This window comes from Danio aesculapii, chromosome 18 (assembly GCF_903798145.1).
Source record: "Danio aesculapii chromosome 18, fDanAes4.1, whole genome shotgun sequence".
Lineage (NCBI taxonomy): Eukaryota > Metazoa > Chordata > Actinopteri > Cypriniformes > Danionidae > Danio > Danio aesculapii.
This window is the reverse complement of record NC_079452.1, coordinates 24,836,866-24,856,300: the sequence shown is the minus strand read 5'-3', so window position 1 is coordinate 24,856,300 and position 19,435 is coordinate 24,836,866. Positions and strand designations below refer to the sequence as shown.

General features: G+C 33.8%; 1 protein-coding gene across 1 annotated transcript in view; it reads right to left on the bottom strand.

Moving 5' to 3' along the window:
* Positions 1-13,042: 13,042 nt before the first annotated feature.
* The window catches only part of LOC130245339 (semaphorin-7A), a 31,538-nt gene continuing 25,145 nt past the window's right edge, over positions 13,043-19,435 (bottom strand). The window contains exon 8 of the mRNA XM_056478006.1: positions 13,043-19,410. Within this exon, the coding sequence (XP_056333981.1) occupies positions 19,046-19,410 (365 nt within the window). The 3' untranslated portion in view covers positions 13,043-19,045. The remainder of the gene's footprint in view (positions 19,411-19,435) is intronic.

Below are 19,435 nucleotides of genomic sequence, written 5' to 3'. Positions count from 1 at the left end.
CCGGTGAGTGTATATATATATATATATATATATATATATATATATATATATATATATATATATATATATATATATATATATATATGGATGTGAATTTGGCTACACGTGTGCATTGTGTTTTTTGCATGAGTTATTAATTGAGTCTAATCTAGCTCCATACAATCAGAGATGCCGCTGGTGTTTGGTGAACGACGTCTGGCATGTAAACAAGAACGCTAAATACAATCAGATCGTTCAGCCGGTCACCGGACGGGTTTTACATGACTTGAAGATTTTTATTTAGCGTGTGTCTCTTCTGATCATGTTTTTCGTGACTTTATCTTTTTCACTCATTCATACCTCAGGAGCGTTACGGGACGTCTTCGACCTCAGGATCTGTAGTTTAGAGATTTCATTGTTTTTCGGGTGATTTTAGGACTGATTCTCTTCTATGCATCAGTCGCTCGTATAGGCAGCGGCTCAGGGTTCGAGCGGCTCCAGGAGAAATATATCTGCTGTTTTAATGATGATGTGCATCTCAGAACAACCGTCAGATACCTCAGAAAGCTGCTGAATGTTAATAAACCGCGGTTTCATTCAGGTCTCAGGGCAGGGTTTAATATTCGTGAATGATTTATAGCCTTGTGTTTAAGCAAAACATATTTTATGTTTAGTTCTGTAAACTTCTGATCACATTTCTTCCATATGTCTCCTTTTTTATGTGCACAAAATAACAAAATGTGCCATGTTTCAACACAATGCCAACGTTTTCACCTAAGAAGGGTTAAAATAGCAAATTTTTGCTCTGGAATAACACTGATTTTTAATTTAAACAACTGAAAATAATTTTATTATTATATTCTAAGCATTATAATAATTATATTTATGCAATTATTATAATATTCTGAGCAATTGTCATGGAAAATAAACTAAACTTGGAAGAAATGTAATTAGTATTTTGGAGGACCCTCAAAATATCGTCCATTTCATAGATAAATAATAATCATGTAAATAATAAGTCATCTCTATGCACCTAAAATGGGCTTCTGTTTTTAAAGAGGACCTATTATGCCCCTTGTAAAAGGCATCTCTGATACAGTGTGTGTGTGTTTTAGATTCAGCTGAAAATAGCACACAGATAATGTTCTCCAGCTCTCTGAAACTGACCCGTTTAGGCTTCGATCCTAATTGTGGCATTTTGGTGACTGTCGCTTTAAATTCAAATGAGATTGTGCTCTTTTCAGAAGAGGGCGGAGCTACAGACAACCTGTGTGTCAGCATAGTGGCATATTCAAAACAAGACTAACTCTTTATGCTAATGAGGGAGGGATGGTCACTAGTGGGCGGGGCTTTTCCCCTATGATGACACGTACAAAAGGAGAATGTCAATCAAAGTGTTTCACTCATCAAGTCTGATTATAATAAATACAATTAATTCATGTTGAGCATTAGAGGCTGGAGATATTCACACACTGCTGACACACACCTGGGTTTAAACCCCGCATAAAAGCCATTTTTTGTATAATAGGTCCCCTTTAAAACAAAATGCTTTTTCTTTCAGCTGATAGTTTCCAAAGGTTTGATGAGATAAACAGGCGTGCTGTGATCAAATTTTCATGAAGTCATTCCAGAAGCAGAGCTCCTAATCAGTGAGCGTCCGGATCTCCATACGCATCTTCTTCTTCTTCTTCTTGCGTCCAGTCTCGCTGTTGTCCTTCAGTTCAGGAGGGCGTTTTTCTCTCAGGAAGAACTGTGATGTTTTTTATTGTTTCAGATGATCAGTCATGAATGCACAGTGATTTACACTACAATCCTCATGCTGCCGTCGAGAGACGCTCTTTCTGTGTCCAAAAAACTAACTACACTGTTCAAAATAATATCTGTTTAATTAACAGTTTATGATTCATGCTTTTATTCTTTATTTTTCCCAGTTTATTTCTGCTTTTGAGTTGCATTATGGGATCTTGATCTTTCTTTCAACAACTTTTAACCGTAAAAAGGCTGAAAAAGTGACTTTTATTGACATTTCTAATAGTGTGCAGTGCTATATTGTGTGTGCTGGTGTTGTTTATTACGCTACAGAAACCTTGTAATAAACTGCAGCAGATTTTCTGCTATTTCACACACTTATTTTCTCTAGATATTATTTCTAATATCATTTCAAACGACTAAAATGGCAATAAAAGTCACTTTGTTAAACACAAAATACAGAAACTGTTCATTACAGATTAGTTTTACAGTGCACTGTTAAAAAAATCTGTTAAACTAGCAGGTTTCCCTATTTTCTGCTTCGTTATTTTCTGTTTATTTATGATTTTGAACTGCGTTATGGGACCTTTTTCCATTAAATTGGCATGTAAATGTAACGTTATATATTAATATTAAATAATATATTTTATATGATATTAACACGGTGGCTCAGTGGTTAGCACTGTGGTCTCACAGCAAGAAGGTCGCTGGTTCGAGCCTCGGCTGGGTCAGTTGGCGTTTCTGTTTGGAGTTTGCATGTTCTCCCTGTGTTGGCATAGGTTTTCTCTGAGTGCTCCGGTTTCCCCCACAGTCCAAACACATTCGCTATAGGGGAATCGATGAACTAAATTGGCCGTAGTGTAAAAGTGTGTGTGTGTGAATGAGTGTGTTTGGGTGTTTCCCAGTACTGGAAAACACATTGGAATAGTTGGCAGTTCATTCTGCTGAGGCAACCTCTGAAAAAGAGACTAAGCCAAAGGAAAATGAATGAATAAATAATATTAACATTTCAAAATGATTATATGGTAGATACAATCGTATTAAAAAGGTTATAACATCTATATATTATTCTAAAATTCTACAACAGTATATAATAAATTATTCATAAGATTGTTTTAATATTATATTTTATTAGCTTGATCTTTCCTCTAATGTTTGGGATGGAAAATTAAAGTAAAAAAGTTAATTTTATTGCCGTTTTTAATAGTTTGCAGTGCTATATTGTCTGAGTTGGGATTGTAAATTATGGTACAAAACCCTGTTATTAAACTGCCAGTACATTTTCTGTAATATTTGACCTATTTCTCTAGATATTATCTCTTTAACAGTTTCTAAACTACAAAAAATGTCTAAAAAGTCACTTTGTTTAACTGTGGAGTTGAATTTTCAAGCTCAAAAGTCAACAAAGCAAATATCAGCATCCCATAATGCAATTCACAATGTAAATAAACAGAAAACACCAATAAATAAACTGTTAATTAAGATATATTTTACAGTGTACCTTGGCGTTTTGTACAATCAGTTAGGTGGCCAAACCTGTTAAGCGTAACCAAACTCAGACTGCCTTCAGCTAGATTTACCAAAGAGCGGTCAGATCGTCTGCGTTTACTGACCGCTGGAGTGTGTTTGATGATAATTATATTAATAATAATAATAATGATGAGCTCTGAAGGCCAAACTCATATGCTTTCTCTGTTTGCTAGAGCTCTTCTTCTTCTTCTGTTTGAACTGGATTAAAGACATTGTGCAGACTCTCCTGTCTCTGGTGCATATTTTCTCTTTGTTCTGTGCTTTAAAGCAACTTATAATACATTATGGAGTTTGTTTGAGCCATATTAAATTAAAGTACTTGACCTGTACACCTATAGTGTATATTTTACTTCAATGCAGCACAGTTTACTGTAATAAAAACTAATGTATACTACAGTTTTTAATAAGGTTTATCAATTTACTATAGTTAATAGCACACTGGAGCATTCATTAACAAATAGCTGCAAATACTATAATATATAAAGAGTAATACTATAGTCTGGTAATTTACTTTGATATAGTATTTCCTATAAATTACTGTAGTATTATTATGTGGGCTGGGTCAATGTTCAGATCATTGGTGCACCAGTACATAGTTTTAATGATTTATCCTAAATTTATAGTCTTAAGAGTTATACAGTTCCAGACAATATTAGTAGCCCTCCTCTGACGTTTTAATTCTTCATTATTCTGGAATTTTATATATAAATACACACACACACACACACACATATATATATATATATATATATATATATATATATATATATATATATATATATATATATATATATATATATATATATATATATATATATATATATATACACACACACACAGTTGAAGTCAGCATTATTAGCCCCCCTGTTTATTTTTTCCCCAATTTAACAGAGAGCAGATTTCTTCAACACATTTCTAATCATAATAGTTTTATTAACTCATCTCTAATAACTGATTTATTTTCTCTTTGTCATGATGACAGTAAATAATATTAGACTAGATATTCTTCAAGACACTTCTATACAGCTTAAAGTGACATTTAAAGGCTTAACTAGGTTAATTAGGTTAACTAGGCAGGTTAGGGGAATTAGGCAAGTTATTGTATAATGATGGTTTGTTCTGTAGACTATTGAAAACAAATATAGCTTAAAGGGGCTAATAATATTGACCCTAAAATGCTGTTTAAAAAATTAAAAACTGCTTTTATTCTAGCCGAAATAAAACAAGTCAGACTTTCTCCGGAGGAAAAAATATTATCAGACATACTGTCAAACTTTCCTTGCTCTGTTAAACATCATTTGGGAAATGAAAACAAAACAAAACTTTTTCTTTAAAAAAAGAAAACAAAACTCAAAAGGGGGCTAATAATTCTGACTTCAACTGTATATATATATATATATATATATATATACAGTGCTCAGCATACACCCCTCACGTCCCTTTAATAGGTAGCTCTACAATATTATATTTGTGCATATACATTAGATAAGTCAGTACAGAAGCCAAATCTGGAGCTTATCTAACAAAATAAATTACGATAACGCTCCAAAAACTAGTACAGCCAAATGTATTTGTTATAAAAAAAATTAAATACAAATTTAAAAGAGGAAAAATCAAGAGAAGCAAAAAAAAAAAAAAATTAATAAATAAATAAAAATGGAAAAATTTTGTTGAAATTTTGTTGGCTGTAATTGTATTTTTGCACTTTTTGTAATATTGTGCTTGAATTTAATTGTATTATCTTCAATTTCTTAACATGTTTGGTGAGTAAAATATTATGTTAATAAATATATCTGTTTAATAAGTCTGTTTTGTTTAAATGCACCAAAATACATTGCCTATAATCACTGAGAAATGGAGGAAAATATTCATTTTCAAAACGGGCTGTACTCAATTATGTTGAGCGCTGTATGTGTTTAATTTAATTTTGTATATACATAAATATTTTTTTATCTAAATGCAGAAGTCAATATTATTGGCCATTTTAAGAATTTTCTTTTTCGATTGGCAACAGAATCAGTCTTAAAATTACACTTTAATCTTAATACTAGTATCTTGCTAAATAACTAGTAAAATAATATACACCATACATCATTTGGAATAATGCAAATACATAAATGAGCAAAATATGTAACACTTTTATGGTGAATTTTGTATGTTTTAACTAATTAAATTCTAAAGAACTTTACACTTTAAAAACATATAAAAGTCATTGCGTGATCACGTGATGTCGGCGGCGCGCATTCAAATTAAATGCTCGCTTTTTAGGCTTCTTTATGTTCATGTTTGACGGAGTTTACCGAGGAAAACGAGTTTGATCCACAAATAGGTAAGACTGTTGTTTATTTCATAACCTGAGAAGATATTTTGAGAATGTGTGATGTTTAATAAGCAGAATAGCTGTGAAGCATGAGGTTGTTTGTTTGACATTCTGCAAACAGCACTGGGGGTTGACCATAGACTGTAAAATGGGGTTGACGCGTTGTTTGAGAGTTGTAGGATAATTGATCGTCGCTATGATTTTATCTATATTTTATTTACCAGTGTTAGTGCTTCGCGCCACAAAAATAAATAAATAAATAAATAAATAAATAAATAAATAAATAAATAAATAACACCTCACACACAACCTGTACATTAATTTATTGAACGCGTTTCCTTTCAATTCTGCAGGCGTGACTGAAAACTCGTGAACACATCGTTTAAAAGATGAGATTTAGACCACAAATATTGTCATATAAAGCCCGTGCGTGCGTGCGTGCGTGTGTGTGTGTGTGTGTGTGTTTTATCTGGCAGCAGTGTGAGGGTGTGGATGTTTGAGCGCTTCAGAGTTCACATAAACCCCTTCAGCACTTGTTTCTCCGTCATTCCTCCTGGAGCTTTTTCCAATTTACAAACACAGAAAATCTTTGTTTTACTGTTTAATAAAAAGGTATATAAAGACAAAACTCTTTGTTTCCTAATAAACTTGTATTCCCGCGTGATACTTATTTTTCCTTGTCGTTTAATATCTTTTATATGGATTATTATAGCTTTTTCAGTCTTGATGATTCACAAATGGGTTTCCTTAAAGGGACGGTTCACCCAAAAATGAAAGTTTCCTCAAGTTATACGTAACTTTTATTAGTTTATTTATTTTCTGTTGAACAAAATCTGAATAATGTTGGAGTATATCTAGCTTTGTGTTCAACAGAAGAAACTGTAAAAGATTTGAAACAAGTGGAGGATGAGAAATGACAGCATTTGTTATGTGTACTGTCCCTTTAACCACGAGGTGGCGCACATGTACAAAGAGTCTGAGTGACTTTTGAGTAAGTTTGAGCTGCTGTTTTATTTAACCAGGTTGTGATTATGGAGTTTATATATATATATATATATATATATATATATATATATATATATATATATATATATATATATATATATATATATATATATATATATATATATATGTATATGTATATGTGGCGTATAATGTTGGACTTTTAGCAGCAGATCTAGTGCTTATTAAACTCTTGTGACTCTCCCTAGACTTTCTCTGACATGCACAGTGGGTTTGTTTTTACGATTGTGAGCTTTTTATCGCCAATAAAATAAGTGCTGATTTAATTTTAAAGAAAATTCATTTACCATTACAAAGAGATTGACTAAAATTGCCTATACTTTATACTGTATCTTCTCTCATAATAAGTCATTAAAAATATATATATTTGTAACTCGAGATTCTGTTATCGGTTTGTGCAAGGATTAAATTGAAATTAACATCTTTCTTTCTTCCTAACTTTAACAAGTATATTAAAAAGTAATAAAGTATTTTATTTTAAAAATTCCATATGCATATTTCCAGTTTTTTGAAGTAGTAGTTGTTGTATCTGTAGTAGTAGATGTTGTTGATGTAGATGTTGTAGTAGCAGTCATTGCTGTAGTAGTAGATGAAGTAGTATCAGTAGTAGTAAACGTTGTTGTTGTAGTGGTTGTGGCTATAGTAGAAGTAGTAATAGTTGTAACATTAGAGACTCTGTAGTAGTTGGTGTTGTACTTGTGATTTATTTTTATTATTATTGTAGAGGTTGTTGTTAATGATTATTACTGTTGTCCTTTCTTGCTCGTTTACTGTCATTATTACTATCATTTTTTCACTAGCATTGTTGTCACTCCTTATCACTGACTGGTTTCTTTCTATCAGATTTTTTTCTTTTTTTATATATATATCATTGTTACTTGCTTCATTTATTGACTGTTATTGATCCTTTTGTATGTACTCTAACCTGTTTACCAGGTTACCTTTACATACACGCACATACACACGCACACACACACACACACACACACACACACACACACACACACACACACACACACACACACACACACACACACATACACACACCAGCCAGTATCTGACTGTATTGTTGTTGTTTTTGTTATTGTTTTTCATTTTCTTTGTATTTGTACGATCTCAATTTATGTACCTTTTTGTAAATTCTAATAATAAATTAATAAGGCTATATAAGACCAGATCATTTTATCTGTGTAAATTAATAAGATTTCATTTTATTTCATACAATCGAAGGCAGAAGTATTCTCCCTACTATAAAACTTTAATTCTTTTTTAAATGTATCCCAAGTTTATCAGAGCAAGGACAATTTTCACAGAATTTCCTATAATATATAAAAATGATGGTCAATATTAGTAGCCTCTTTAGGAAATTATTATTTTTCGATTGGCTACAGAATAAACCACATTGTTGTACTATGACTTGTTAAATCTAATTTAAATCTAATAAATTAAGATCCTAATTAAGCTTTAAGCTGAATATCTTGTCATATGAAAAGTACTGTCATCATGGCAAGGAAAAAATAAATAAATACTTAAATTAATTACCTGAATTAAAGTTATTTTTACATTAAAAATAGCGGTGGGCCGTTATCGGCGTTAACGTGCTGCATTAACATGAGACTCTTATCGCATGATAAAAAAAATCTCCGTTAATCTATTCTCAAAGTTGGGTTGGGAGCTGGGTCTATTCTACACAAGCTATGATGACTTTCACCTTTATAGTTTAGTGCGGATGTATACCTGATCGTGAGACATCTGACAAACAAGTGCCCTTCTGAATCAAATCAGCAGGATGCCTGACTTTAACTGCAGTTCGGCAGCTTCACTTTAACTCATGAACATTTCATTCATGTAGTTCATAGTTTGATTGTGGTGTTTACTTCAAAAATGCCACAAATAAATGCATACTCCACTGTTAACCTTTCCTGCACTGTCTCTTTGTTGTGTTAGAGATAGCAGGGGAGATTCATTTAATACTGCAGGGCCGAAGAATATTAGTTTTGGGGTTATCTCCCTTCTCTTTTCATTGCAGCCGGGGAATGAACGAGGACACATGTAACTTGGTCCAATCATTTATTACTCTCCGTGTGGTACAGCAAAATAGGTCACCAAAGAGGGAACACCACTGAAAACAGTCTTATGGCGAAAAACCGCTCCTCTTTTCTGTCTGTCCCTCTCCGCTCCACACCATAGACTGCAGCCCCGCCCCTTAAATGACCCGCACATTTTACAACACCAAGTTAATTCCATATCTGTTCAGTTATGACTTTAGTTGGATTAAGGTCATCAATAATCGCTGTTTGGTGCTTATGTAGAGCTGCATTCATGTTTAACTGAATAAACAGTTAGTAAACACAAGTACATCTTATTGAACATCATTTATTTTCATCACCAATTATCATAGTAGAGCAGTTTGTGATGCATTTTGGAAACAGGAGATAAGCCTCTGGTCTAATGCGCCACCTGGCTTGAGAAACCCGTTGTCAGAGACTTATTTATGGCTCGTTTCCACTGACCGGTACGGTACGGTTTGGTTCGGTTTGGTACGGGTCACCTTTATCAGGCTTGCGTTTCCACTAACAAGGGTACCCTTTTGGTGGGCGTGGTGTATGACAGACAGTTTCAGTCGACGTCATTCTCGCTGGAGGAAATGTCTACAATAAAGCTGTACAGGTCACTTACATATCATATGAGAAGCACTTCTCACAAAACAGATGCTTCATACACATAAATGCTTGTGTATAAATGTTTATTAGTAATTTTTCAATGAACATGAGTTGATTATAACTGCAGATCAATGATAGTGCGAAACAGCCTACTGTAACGTCTGTAATTATATTAAATAACTAAATAAATGAACATATATAGACGCATACAGCCCCTTACAGTCTCCGATATGTTACCAACTACAGAAGAACTACACAGCAGACATTTCGCCCGTATTTAGGTTCAAAACAATACAAAATATAGCCTAGTCAGTGAAAACCTCTTATCTGTGTCTGTAATCTTCAGCAGCACATGTAGCCTCTGTTAGACAGTAATTCCGTCAATCTGAGTTCATAATAGTCCAAAATGTGAAGATAATAAGTTAGTTAATCATGGCATTTTGTTCATGTTTGCTGAATAATAATGTGCTCCTTTTTTCCAGCTTCTCCTTTGTTTCTTCGCGCTTCACTCTCGCGTTTGTCAGTGTCTGACAGGATCGGGTTTTAAAAGCACGTCAATAATCAAGCGCAGGTTATTATCATCAGCTCAAGAAGTTTGTTATTTCAGATATAATGTTAGGCACGCACGAACGCAAGGAAGAAAGCGTAACCGCTCGCGCCTCAGACTGGCTCGTAAAAAACTACAGGGCACAGCGTAAATCTGCTCTTCTTCTTGGCTTTGTGGCTGTTTATCAAGACGACGACAAGGTTTGTTTGAGCCCAGGTCGACCATGGCTCGTTGTTATATGTATAAATCATTCCGCTGTAATGTCTCGGCTCGTCGGCTGTGTATTTCAAACATGGTGGGTTTTTTGTTTTCATTCTGGCTTGTTGCGTAAGCGAATGACGTGACTCTGTAAACCAATAGCGTTCAGCTGCGCGTCTAGCTCCGCCTTTTGGTACCCTTTCTCGTCTTTGGTACCCTTTCGAAAGGGTGCCGAAAAAGTGGTACGGTACGGTTCGGTTCGGTACGCTTTTTGACAGTGGAAACGGCTATTAAAGCGTACCAAACCAAACCGAACCGTACCGTACCACTCAGTGGAAACGGGCCAAAAGCGTACCAAACCAAACCGAACCGTACCGTACCACTCAGTGGAAACGGGCCATTAGGTAGCACATATATTCTGAATGCCTTTGGCAGAATTCAAATGAGCCATTTTAATCTAGATTAATCTATAAAATCTATAAAAATATTAAATAGATATATATTCAAAATAATTAAAAAGCACTTGTATAAATATGAATAATTAATTTCACAGCGGGGCGAATACTTTGGAGTCCAATTGTAGAAATAATAGAGGGTTTTCTTTTTACTATGTAGCAAGTAAATAATTTGATAGCATTTAATCTCCAGCACATACTATTGACGTGCTCACTGTTAATATCTCCATTCACGAAATATTGCATCTGTTGTGAAATGATGCTTAACAAAGCCAAAAAAGATGTGATTTTGTTTCTCACTATTCAGTCCTCATCATATGACTTCAGCACAAGTTCTATAATGTCGTGTTTGTGGTCAAGGGTCATGAGTATTTCAGTGTGTGTGTGTTTGCATGTTTCTGGTGTCTAAATGATTGCGAGATCAGCGGGCAGCCGCAGCATTGCAAAAAAAGGAAACTCAGCAGCGGCTGAAACTTTCTTAAAAAACTTTTTAATGTTACTAAAGACAGGATGCTTTCAGAAATCAGCAGTGAAATCAGCAGTGAAAAAGTCTCCTTCTGTGTAATATAGACATGTGCTGATATTTAAAGGTGACCTATTATGACCCATGTAACAGGATGTAAGAGTGTGTGTGTTTGAGTTTGAGCTGAGAATAACACACAGATAATGTTCTCCAGCTCTCTGAAACTGACCCTTTCAGGCTTTGATCCTAATTGTGGCGTTTTGGTGACTGTCGCTTTAAATTTAAATGAGAATTGCTGTGTTGTCAGTGCTGGTCAGGTGTGCATGTGTGCTTCAGTGTGAGTCTATGTCGCTCCTGTCGCTGCTTCATCTAAAACTCCACATCTATAATCCTCTTAGTCTATGCTGACATTATCTTCAGCAGCTCAAACACTCTAATGGCTAATGGACAGACGGTTGCTTCTCACTCAGGGCTGCTGTTTATGCTAATGAGATGGAGAGATGGTCACTAGTGGGCGGGGCTTTCCCCCTCTGATGACACGTACAAAGGGAGAATGTCAATCAAAGTGTTTCATTCATCAAGTCTGATTATAATAAATACAATTAATTCATGTTGAGCATTAGAGGCTGGAGATATTCACACACTGCTGACACACAACTGGGGTTAAACCCCGCATAAAAGTGATTTTTGCATAATAGGTACCCTTTAATACAATATATTGCAATTATTATCATAATTACTATTTAATCTTTGGATAATATTCAGATTTTAGTATTGGTTGTTCATCTTAATATGAGATTTATTTGCAAACATTTAATCTTTCTACTGACATGCTTGGATATTAATTGGAAAATATATATATTTATAGGACTGTTTTTTATTAACACTGTACAGTAAGACTATATTTGTTAACATCAGTTAATCGAACTAACCTCAAGATGAAAATACAAAAGCATTTATTAATCTTATATGGTGTTAATTACTTAGTTAATGACTAATAAATCATTAAAATCTGCAGAAGTTGTAATTGTTTTATTAAATTGAGTTAATAACTAAGAAAATTCAGGATAATTTGGTTAAAACATTTGTTTACCCTGAACATCAGTAAAGCAATGCACAAATTATTATTTGCTGGTTATTATACCTGTTAAAATAACTATTTTTGCATCTTATTTCAGTATGATGAAAGTAATTAATGAATATCATACTAAAAGCCTCAGTTATCAGGAAACAAGAAAATCTGATACCATCACGAGCCTAATCAGCAGTCATAATTGTTTTCATTCATCCATTGATTTTCTTTCAGCCTGCTCTCTTTATTAATCAGGGGTTGCCACAGTGGAATGAACCACCAACTTATTCAGCATATGTTTTATGCAGCGTATGCCCTTCCAGCTGCAACCCAGTACTGGGAAACACCCATACACACTCTCATTCACATACACTATGGCCAATTTAGTTCATCAATTCCCCTATAGCGCATGTGTTTGGACTGCTGGGAAACCGGAGCACCCGGAGGAAACTCGCATCAACACAGAGAGAACATGCAAACTCCACACAAATGCCAACTGATCCAGCCGGGGCTTGAACCAGCGACCTTCTTGCTGAGAGGCCACAGTGCTAACACAGAGCCACCGTGTCACCCCATAATTGTTTTATTAAATTAAATTAATTAGTAAATGTAGTCTTTTTTTTAAACTAACATTAACGAGTAACTAATAAATGTGGTTATTATTGGTTATTATAATCTATTAATTAATGTTTTTACTTTATTGTAAAGCGTTACCTCTTTGTAACCCTTTTAGATATTTTTATATAATCATTTATATACAATAAACAATATACAAATTAATTTGTTTGTTCTTATACTTTCTTAAGTAACCTTTTGCAGCTTAGATCAATATTGAGATAATACAGTATATAAAGTGGTTATTTTGAATGAATTCAAATGCATTTTGTAATTTTTAAGTGATCAACTTTGCCATAATAAGCCCTAGTGTGAAATAATCCATGATTATAATACACATTTGTAGTTTAAAGTCTTTAGTTATATGCCTTCCTCAAATATGAATGCATGAAATGATAAATTCATCATAAGGGAAAAAGTTACTTTCAGATCACCATCAGCCCCTGCAATGACATTTGTTTTGGGTTATGCTTTATTTCCGTCGTGGTGGGAAGTCAGATCCTGTTAAAAATAAACTTCCTCATTTCTTACCATAACCTTTACTGCTTTATTTTAATGGTGCTTTATTTCCAGTTTTGTTGCATCATTTTACAGCTGTAGAATCAGTTCACTTTACAATAAATAGAAAAATGTACATCAGGAAGTATAAAAATAAACACAATTTGTAGATACATATTGGGGAAAGGGGTAGTTCACCCAAAAATAAACACATTCTGTCATCGTTTACTCTTTCTCTACTTGTTTTAAACCTGGTTGAGTTTATTTCCTTGGTAACACTTTATTTTGATGGTCCATTTGAGTAACTTTATTAAGTACATGTCAACTTACACTAACCTAAAACCCCAACCTAACAGTCTACTTCTAATCGAATGAGAATAAGTTGGCATGTAGATGTAAAGTAAGTTAAATTCATCAAACGGACAGTCAAAATAAAGTGTGACAGTTTCTTTTGTTGAACACGAAAGAAGATATTTTGAAGAATGTTGAAAAATGTTTCCATCCAAATGTGAGTTATATTGTGAATTATATGTGAAAACTGGTACTAATTTGTGAATAAAGCAGCGTTACAGCAGAGTTTATTCACTAAATGGGTTTACAGCAGAGTTTGTGCATCAAATCCTACTCAATAGATTTATTTATTTATTTTTAATAATTTAATTTTCAACAGAACAGCAGTGGTACTGGTATCTCATAACAACAAGTACAGCAGTTTTTGTTAGACATTCTTACAAATGCTTCAAAGCAAAGACACAAATAAAAGGAGATTATAAAACTAATTTAGAAAGACAGTCCCTGAGTACCATCAAGAAAAATACAGAGGGAGAACCAAATGCGCCAGAACACATCAGAATTTTTCCAGTGAAGTCTGGTTGCCTGACTCAGGCACATGGTATCTGAGCAGTTGAACATAATAATAATATACATTTTTTTGGCCAAATATATACAAAAATTCAATACAATTAATACAATTCAGAAGGTTTACCTTTGGGGACAGCGCAAAAGTCTCCATTTTGTGAATCTCTTTCTAGTACATTTTAATTTTGTCGCAATCCCAATATACATGCATCACTGTGCCAATGCCTAACTTCCAATTGAAACATAGCATGGGAACAATTGGGAAATATTCCATGGAGACAAACTGAGGTTAGATCAATCCTGTGAACACATTTATAATTTTTTTGTTCATGAACCGAAATTGAAGTACGTTTGGATAGATATTTGAGCAGGCAGATATTTGAGCCACTCCTCATCACTAAAAATAGACCCCAATTTTGTTTCCCATAATACTCAATAAAAATGTATCCTACTCAGTTGTGTGCTTAAGTTTTTTTTTTTAAGCCATATTTTTTTTCTGCACATGTTGTTTCCATTAACTATTTTTATGCAATAATCCAAAGTGCATATAAAAATAGAGGGAAACATAGCTACTGACATTCATAGTACTAATAATAATAATAATACATGTTAATAAAGCGCCTTTTAAGAAACCCAAAGTCACTGTACAACATATATACAGTTGAAGTCAGGATTATTAGCCCCCCTGTTTATTTTTTCCCCAATTTCAGTTTAACAGAGAGCAGATTTCTTCAACACATTTCTAATCATAATAGTTTTAATAACTCATCTCTAATAACTGATTTATTTTCTCTGTCATGATGACAGTAAATAATATTAGACTAGATATTCTTCAAGACACTTCTGTACAGCTTAAAGTGACATTTAAAGGCTTAACTAGGGTAATTAGGTTAACTAGGCAGGTTAATGTAATTAGGCAAGTTATTGTATAATGATGGTTTGTTCTGTAGACTATCTGAAAAATAAAATAGCTTAAAGGTGCTAATAATATTGACCTTAAAATGGCTTTTAAAAAATTAAAAACTGCTTTTATTCTAGCTGAAATAAAACAAATAAGACTTTCTCCAGAAGAAAAAATATTATCAGACATACTGTGAGAATTTCCTTGCTCTGTTAAACATCATTTAGGAAATATTTAAAAAAGAAAAATAAATCAAAGGGGGGCTAATAATTCTGACCTCAACTGTATATACACACAATTCAATAATTTAAAGATAAGCCCATAGTATAAAAATAGAGAAGCTGATATACTCAGATATAATACAGAATGTAGTATGCAGTTATAAACAGTAAGTTATTTTGAACAGCTGAGTTTTAACCCACCTATTTTACCCCTTTTTCAAGATGTAAGATGAGCCTTTTGTGTGTCCAGAATGTGTGTGTCAAGCTTCAGCTCAAAACACCAATCCGATTATTTATTATACCCCTTAGAACATTAGGATTGTCTGCTCTGAACACACTGTAGTCGTTTTGTGGCCTGTGCCTTTAATGCTGGCTCTCCCCATCCACCGTTCCCACACGGCTGTCAGTGTGTGCCTCAATCTCCACCTCGGCTGCATCAGATAAACAGCACAGTGACAGACATGAAGGAAGCAGATCTCACATAACCTTTGTGAGAAATACTATAGTAAGAATATTACCAATGATTATTTGATGTATTTATTGTGGAGTTGCAACCATGAGTCGCACACAGTCCCGTTTAAGCAGACAAACATCTGTGTATAGACATAACAATACAGGACATTTATACAGACAAAACGCATCATTTTAGAGCAGAATCATAAACACAAACATATATCTAGTTAAACATAATTGTCTTAATCTGGCAAAAGATATAATCCAGGGATTTCTACCTAAATTAATAATCTTTAATGTGAAGAGGATTGTCTGAATAGGTTCAATCATTTTTAAATAAAACCAAATTTTGCACAAATATAAAATGGATTTTGATTTCAGCATCATATTAAAGTGCTAAATATAAATAATTAAAACAATTTAGATAATGTTTTCTATGATTCGTGCATGAAATAGTTTAATAATAATACTGTACCTGGGGTTATAATAAATAATATCTGCTGTAATGCATTACAATAAAGAAAGATAAACACACACTGCACACGTATAATCTCTTCTAATACTGTAAATGAAGTACTGTAACACTGGTTGTGAAACGTAATCCACTGTATTTCACTATAATCACATTTAAACATGAACAATGCTGTGGATTTTGCAATGAAATATATAATTTTTGAAACACTTTTAAACGATGTATTAAATATTCTAAATGATAAATAATCAGTCTTAATTATGTCGTTATAATTATAATTAAATAAAGATGTCTTTTTTTTAAGGTAGCAATTTTAGTTTTAATTACCATGCCTTTAAAAATATCTGGTCCCATAATGCGTCATTGAGGCGCATTATTATAAATAGAAAAATCTCTTTACAAGCTTTACAAAAATATAATTGCTATGCCCTTGAAAACATCAGTAAATGTCCTGACCCTGTGAACATGTTTGGTCTCGAGAGTCAAACCATTTTTTTAAGCAAATGTCATATAATTGTTTAGGAAAAATAAAATCTCATCTTTTTTTTTTAAATGTATATGTACCTGTATATAAACACACACAGTAAACTCTAAAAATACACATCGTCACCATGAAGCATAAGGGTCTATTTGACATTTTTGTCAAAATTGAGTTATTGGCATATTCTTATTAATTGACAACTTATTACATTATGGGATGTTTTTTTTTTTTACATTTTAAGACATTTTATTTTAAAAAAAAAGTATGTTGCACACATACTGTTTGCTATGGAATGCAAAAACTTTAAAGCTCAATATCTCAAAATCCTTCAGAACGCAGATAGAGCCTTATAATTCCGAGGTGACGATATATACACTGAAATAAAGGTGTAAAATCTGCAACTGGGGCGGTACAGTTTTGTTCCTAACAGGTCATTAAAGCCATATATTACCTTACATATTAATGCACAAAGTACAAATGTGTATAAAAGGTACAAAAGTGTTCCCTAAAGGTACCAATGTCCACCTAAAGGGTAAAAAAGGTGACCTCAGTGATCTTTATTTCTGAGTGTGTAAATAATGCTTTTAACTTTAGCATTTCCCATTCATTTCATATGGGACTCTTCATTCATTCGTTTTCTTTTTCAGATTAGTCCCTTTATTAATCGACACAGCGGAATGAACCGCCAACTTATTCAGCATATGTTTTACGCAGCGGATGCCCTTCCAGCCGCAACCTATCACTGGAAAACACCCATACACTCCATCCACACACACCTACACTATGGACTATTTTAGCAAATCCAATTCCCCTATAGCGCATGTGTTTGGACTGTGGAGGAAACTGGAGCACATGGAGGAAACCCACACCAACACGGGGAGAACATGCAAACTCCACACAGAAATGCCAACTGACCCAGCTGAGGCTCGAACCAGTGACCTTCTTGCTGTGAGGCGATTGTGCTACCCACTGCGCCACCATGTTGCCCCGGACTAATTATTTATTATTTTTATTGTTGTTGTTTTTATTATTAGTGCTTAGCAAAAAATAATCACGATTAATTGCACCCAAAGTAAGTATGTTTTGATGACATAGGATTCTGTACTATGTGTATATATTTATATACGTGTGTGTGATGATTTAAATTATAATAATAGCTTTGCCCGGCACTAATTTATATTTGTTGAATCGAGTCCTCTTTTTGTGTGTTTGCTCGAGAGGCAAACTTATAAGTAGTCAAGTCTTGAACTGCTCTTATTAAAGGAACTATTTAAAATACATAAAAATAAATAAAATTATCTTTCCCAGAAATAGCTTGAGGGTTTTAAAGGGACGGTTCATCCAAAAATGACCATTCTGCCATAATTTACTCTTAATCAATTCCTTCTGTTGAACAAAAAGAAGTTGTTTTGAAAAATGTTGTACACTGTTTGCTATTGACTTCTATGGCATAGAGTGATTTCTAATATATTCCAAATTCAATACCAGTCGGTACTGAAATTTTAAAAGCGTCCCTTTCCGGCTAACATAGGAGCGTGTTCTTAAACAGCGCTGATTTGCCTTTGTGTTCATGTGCTCAACAGAAATGACTGTAATTGGACGTAAAGGTCATCAGTTCACCGAACTTACTAGATAACTACAGATACAGGGACACTGGAGCGTTTTAAAGTCACGTAGATCAGCTAGATTGTCTATAATCTGACATACGAGGGATCCGCTGATGAATCGCTGCTTTAAAACGCTCCAGTGTCCCTGTATCTGTGTTTACACAGTAAACAGAGGTGAGTTTGGTGTACTGATGACCTTCACAGCCAGTCACAGTCATTTCTGTTGAGCACATAAACACAATGGCCAATCAGCGCCGTTTAAGAACGCACTCAACAGCGCTGAAATGTACGAGGGAAATGGGCGTCTTTAAAATTTCAGTATTGATTAGTACCAAATTCCAGTATCATGACAATACTATAATATGACTTCCTAATGGTAGTCAATGGTTCCCGGATTCCAACATTCTTCAAAACATCTTCTTATGTGTTCAACAGAACCCCCACTGAATTTTTTTAACATTTTCAGGTGAACTATCCATTTAACTTATGGAAACAATAATAAAATATGCACATAATACATTACTTCACTGCAAAAAATGCCATTCTTAAGAGTTTTTGTCTTTTTTCTAATTCAAACATCTAAAAACTCTTAAATCAAGATGCACTTTCTGGACAAGCATAAAATATAGTCATGTATTAAGAAATATAGAGTCAAAATTAAGTGAAGTTTTCTTTAAAACAAGCAAAGTAATCTGACAACGGGGTTTTTCTTATTGACATAAGACTATTCACTTACCAAATTGTCAGTTTATTTTGCTTGTTTTAACAAAAAAAACTCACTTAAGTTTGACTCATTTCTGAAAACAAGACAATATTTTTCGCTTGTCTAGAAAATGCTTCATTTCAAGAGTTTTTAGATATTTGGACCGAAAACAAGTCAAAAATCGAAGTAAGAAAATCATTTTTACAGTGTTCAGATTAAAATAATACTCTCGATGGTCTATAAAAGGATATGAAAGGCTGTGAGCAGAAGTAAAGCGTGTGGTATCAGTATCGGTATGAATGCTTTTGAGGGGCTCATGCTCAGCTCATAATAACTGACAGTCTTTGTAGTGCCGTTTTCTGAATACTCACATCTGTACGACCCTTCATGAGTCTTATTCATGCTTTCAATCAGATATATACAGCTCTCATCAGTGGAAGCGCACTCCTCGTGTATATTATTGTGGTACCAGTGGTATGTTGCATGATGGGAAATGACGGGGCAGAGTAGAAAGTAGTTTGAGGATGGAGGGACTGAAATTACTGGCATATTTGCATCTGATGGCTTATTTGCAATTGATGGTGCGGCGTAAGGCGGCTTATCTGCAGAAAAAAATAAACATGTTTG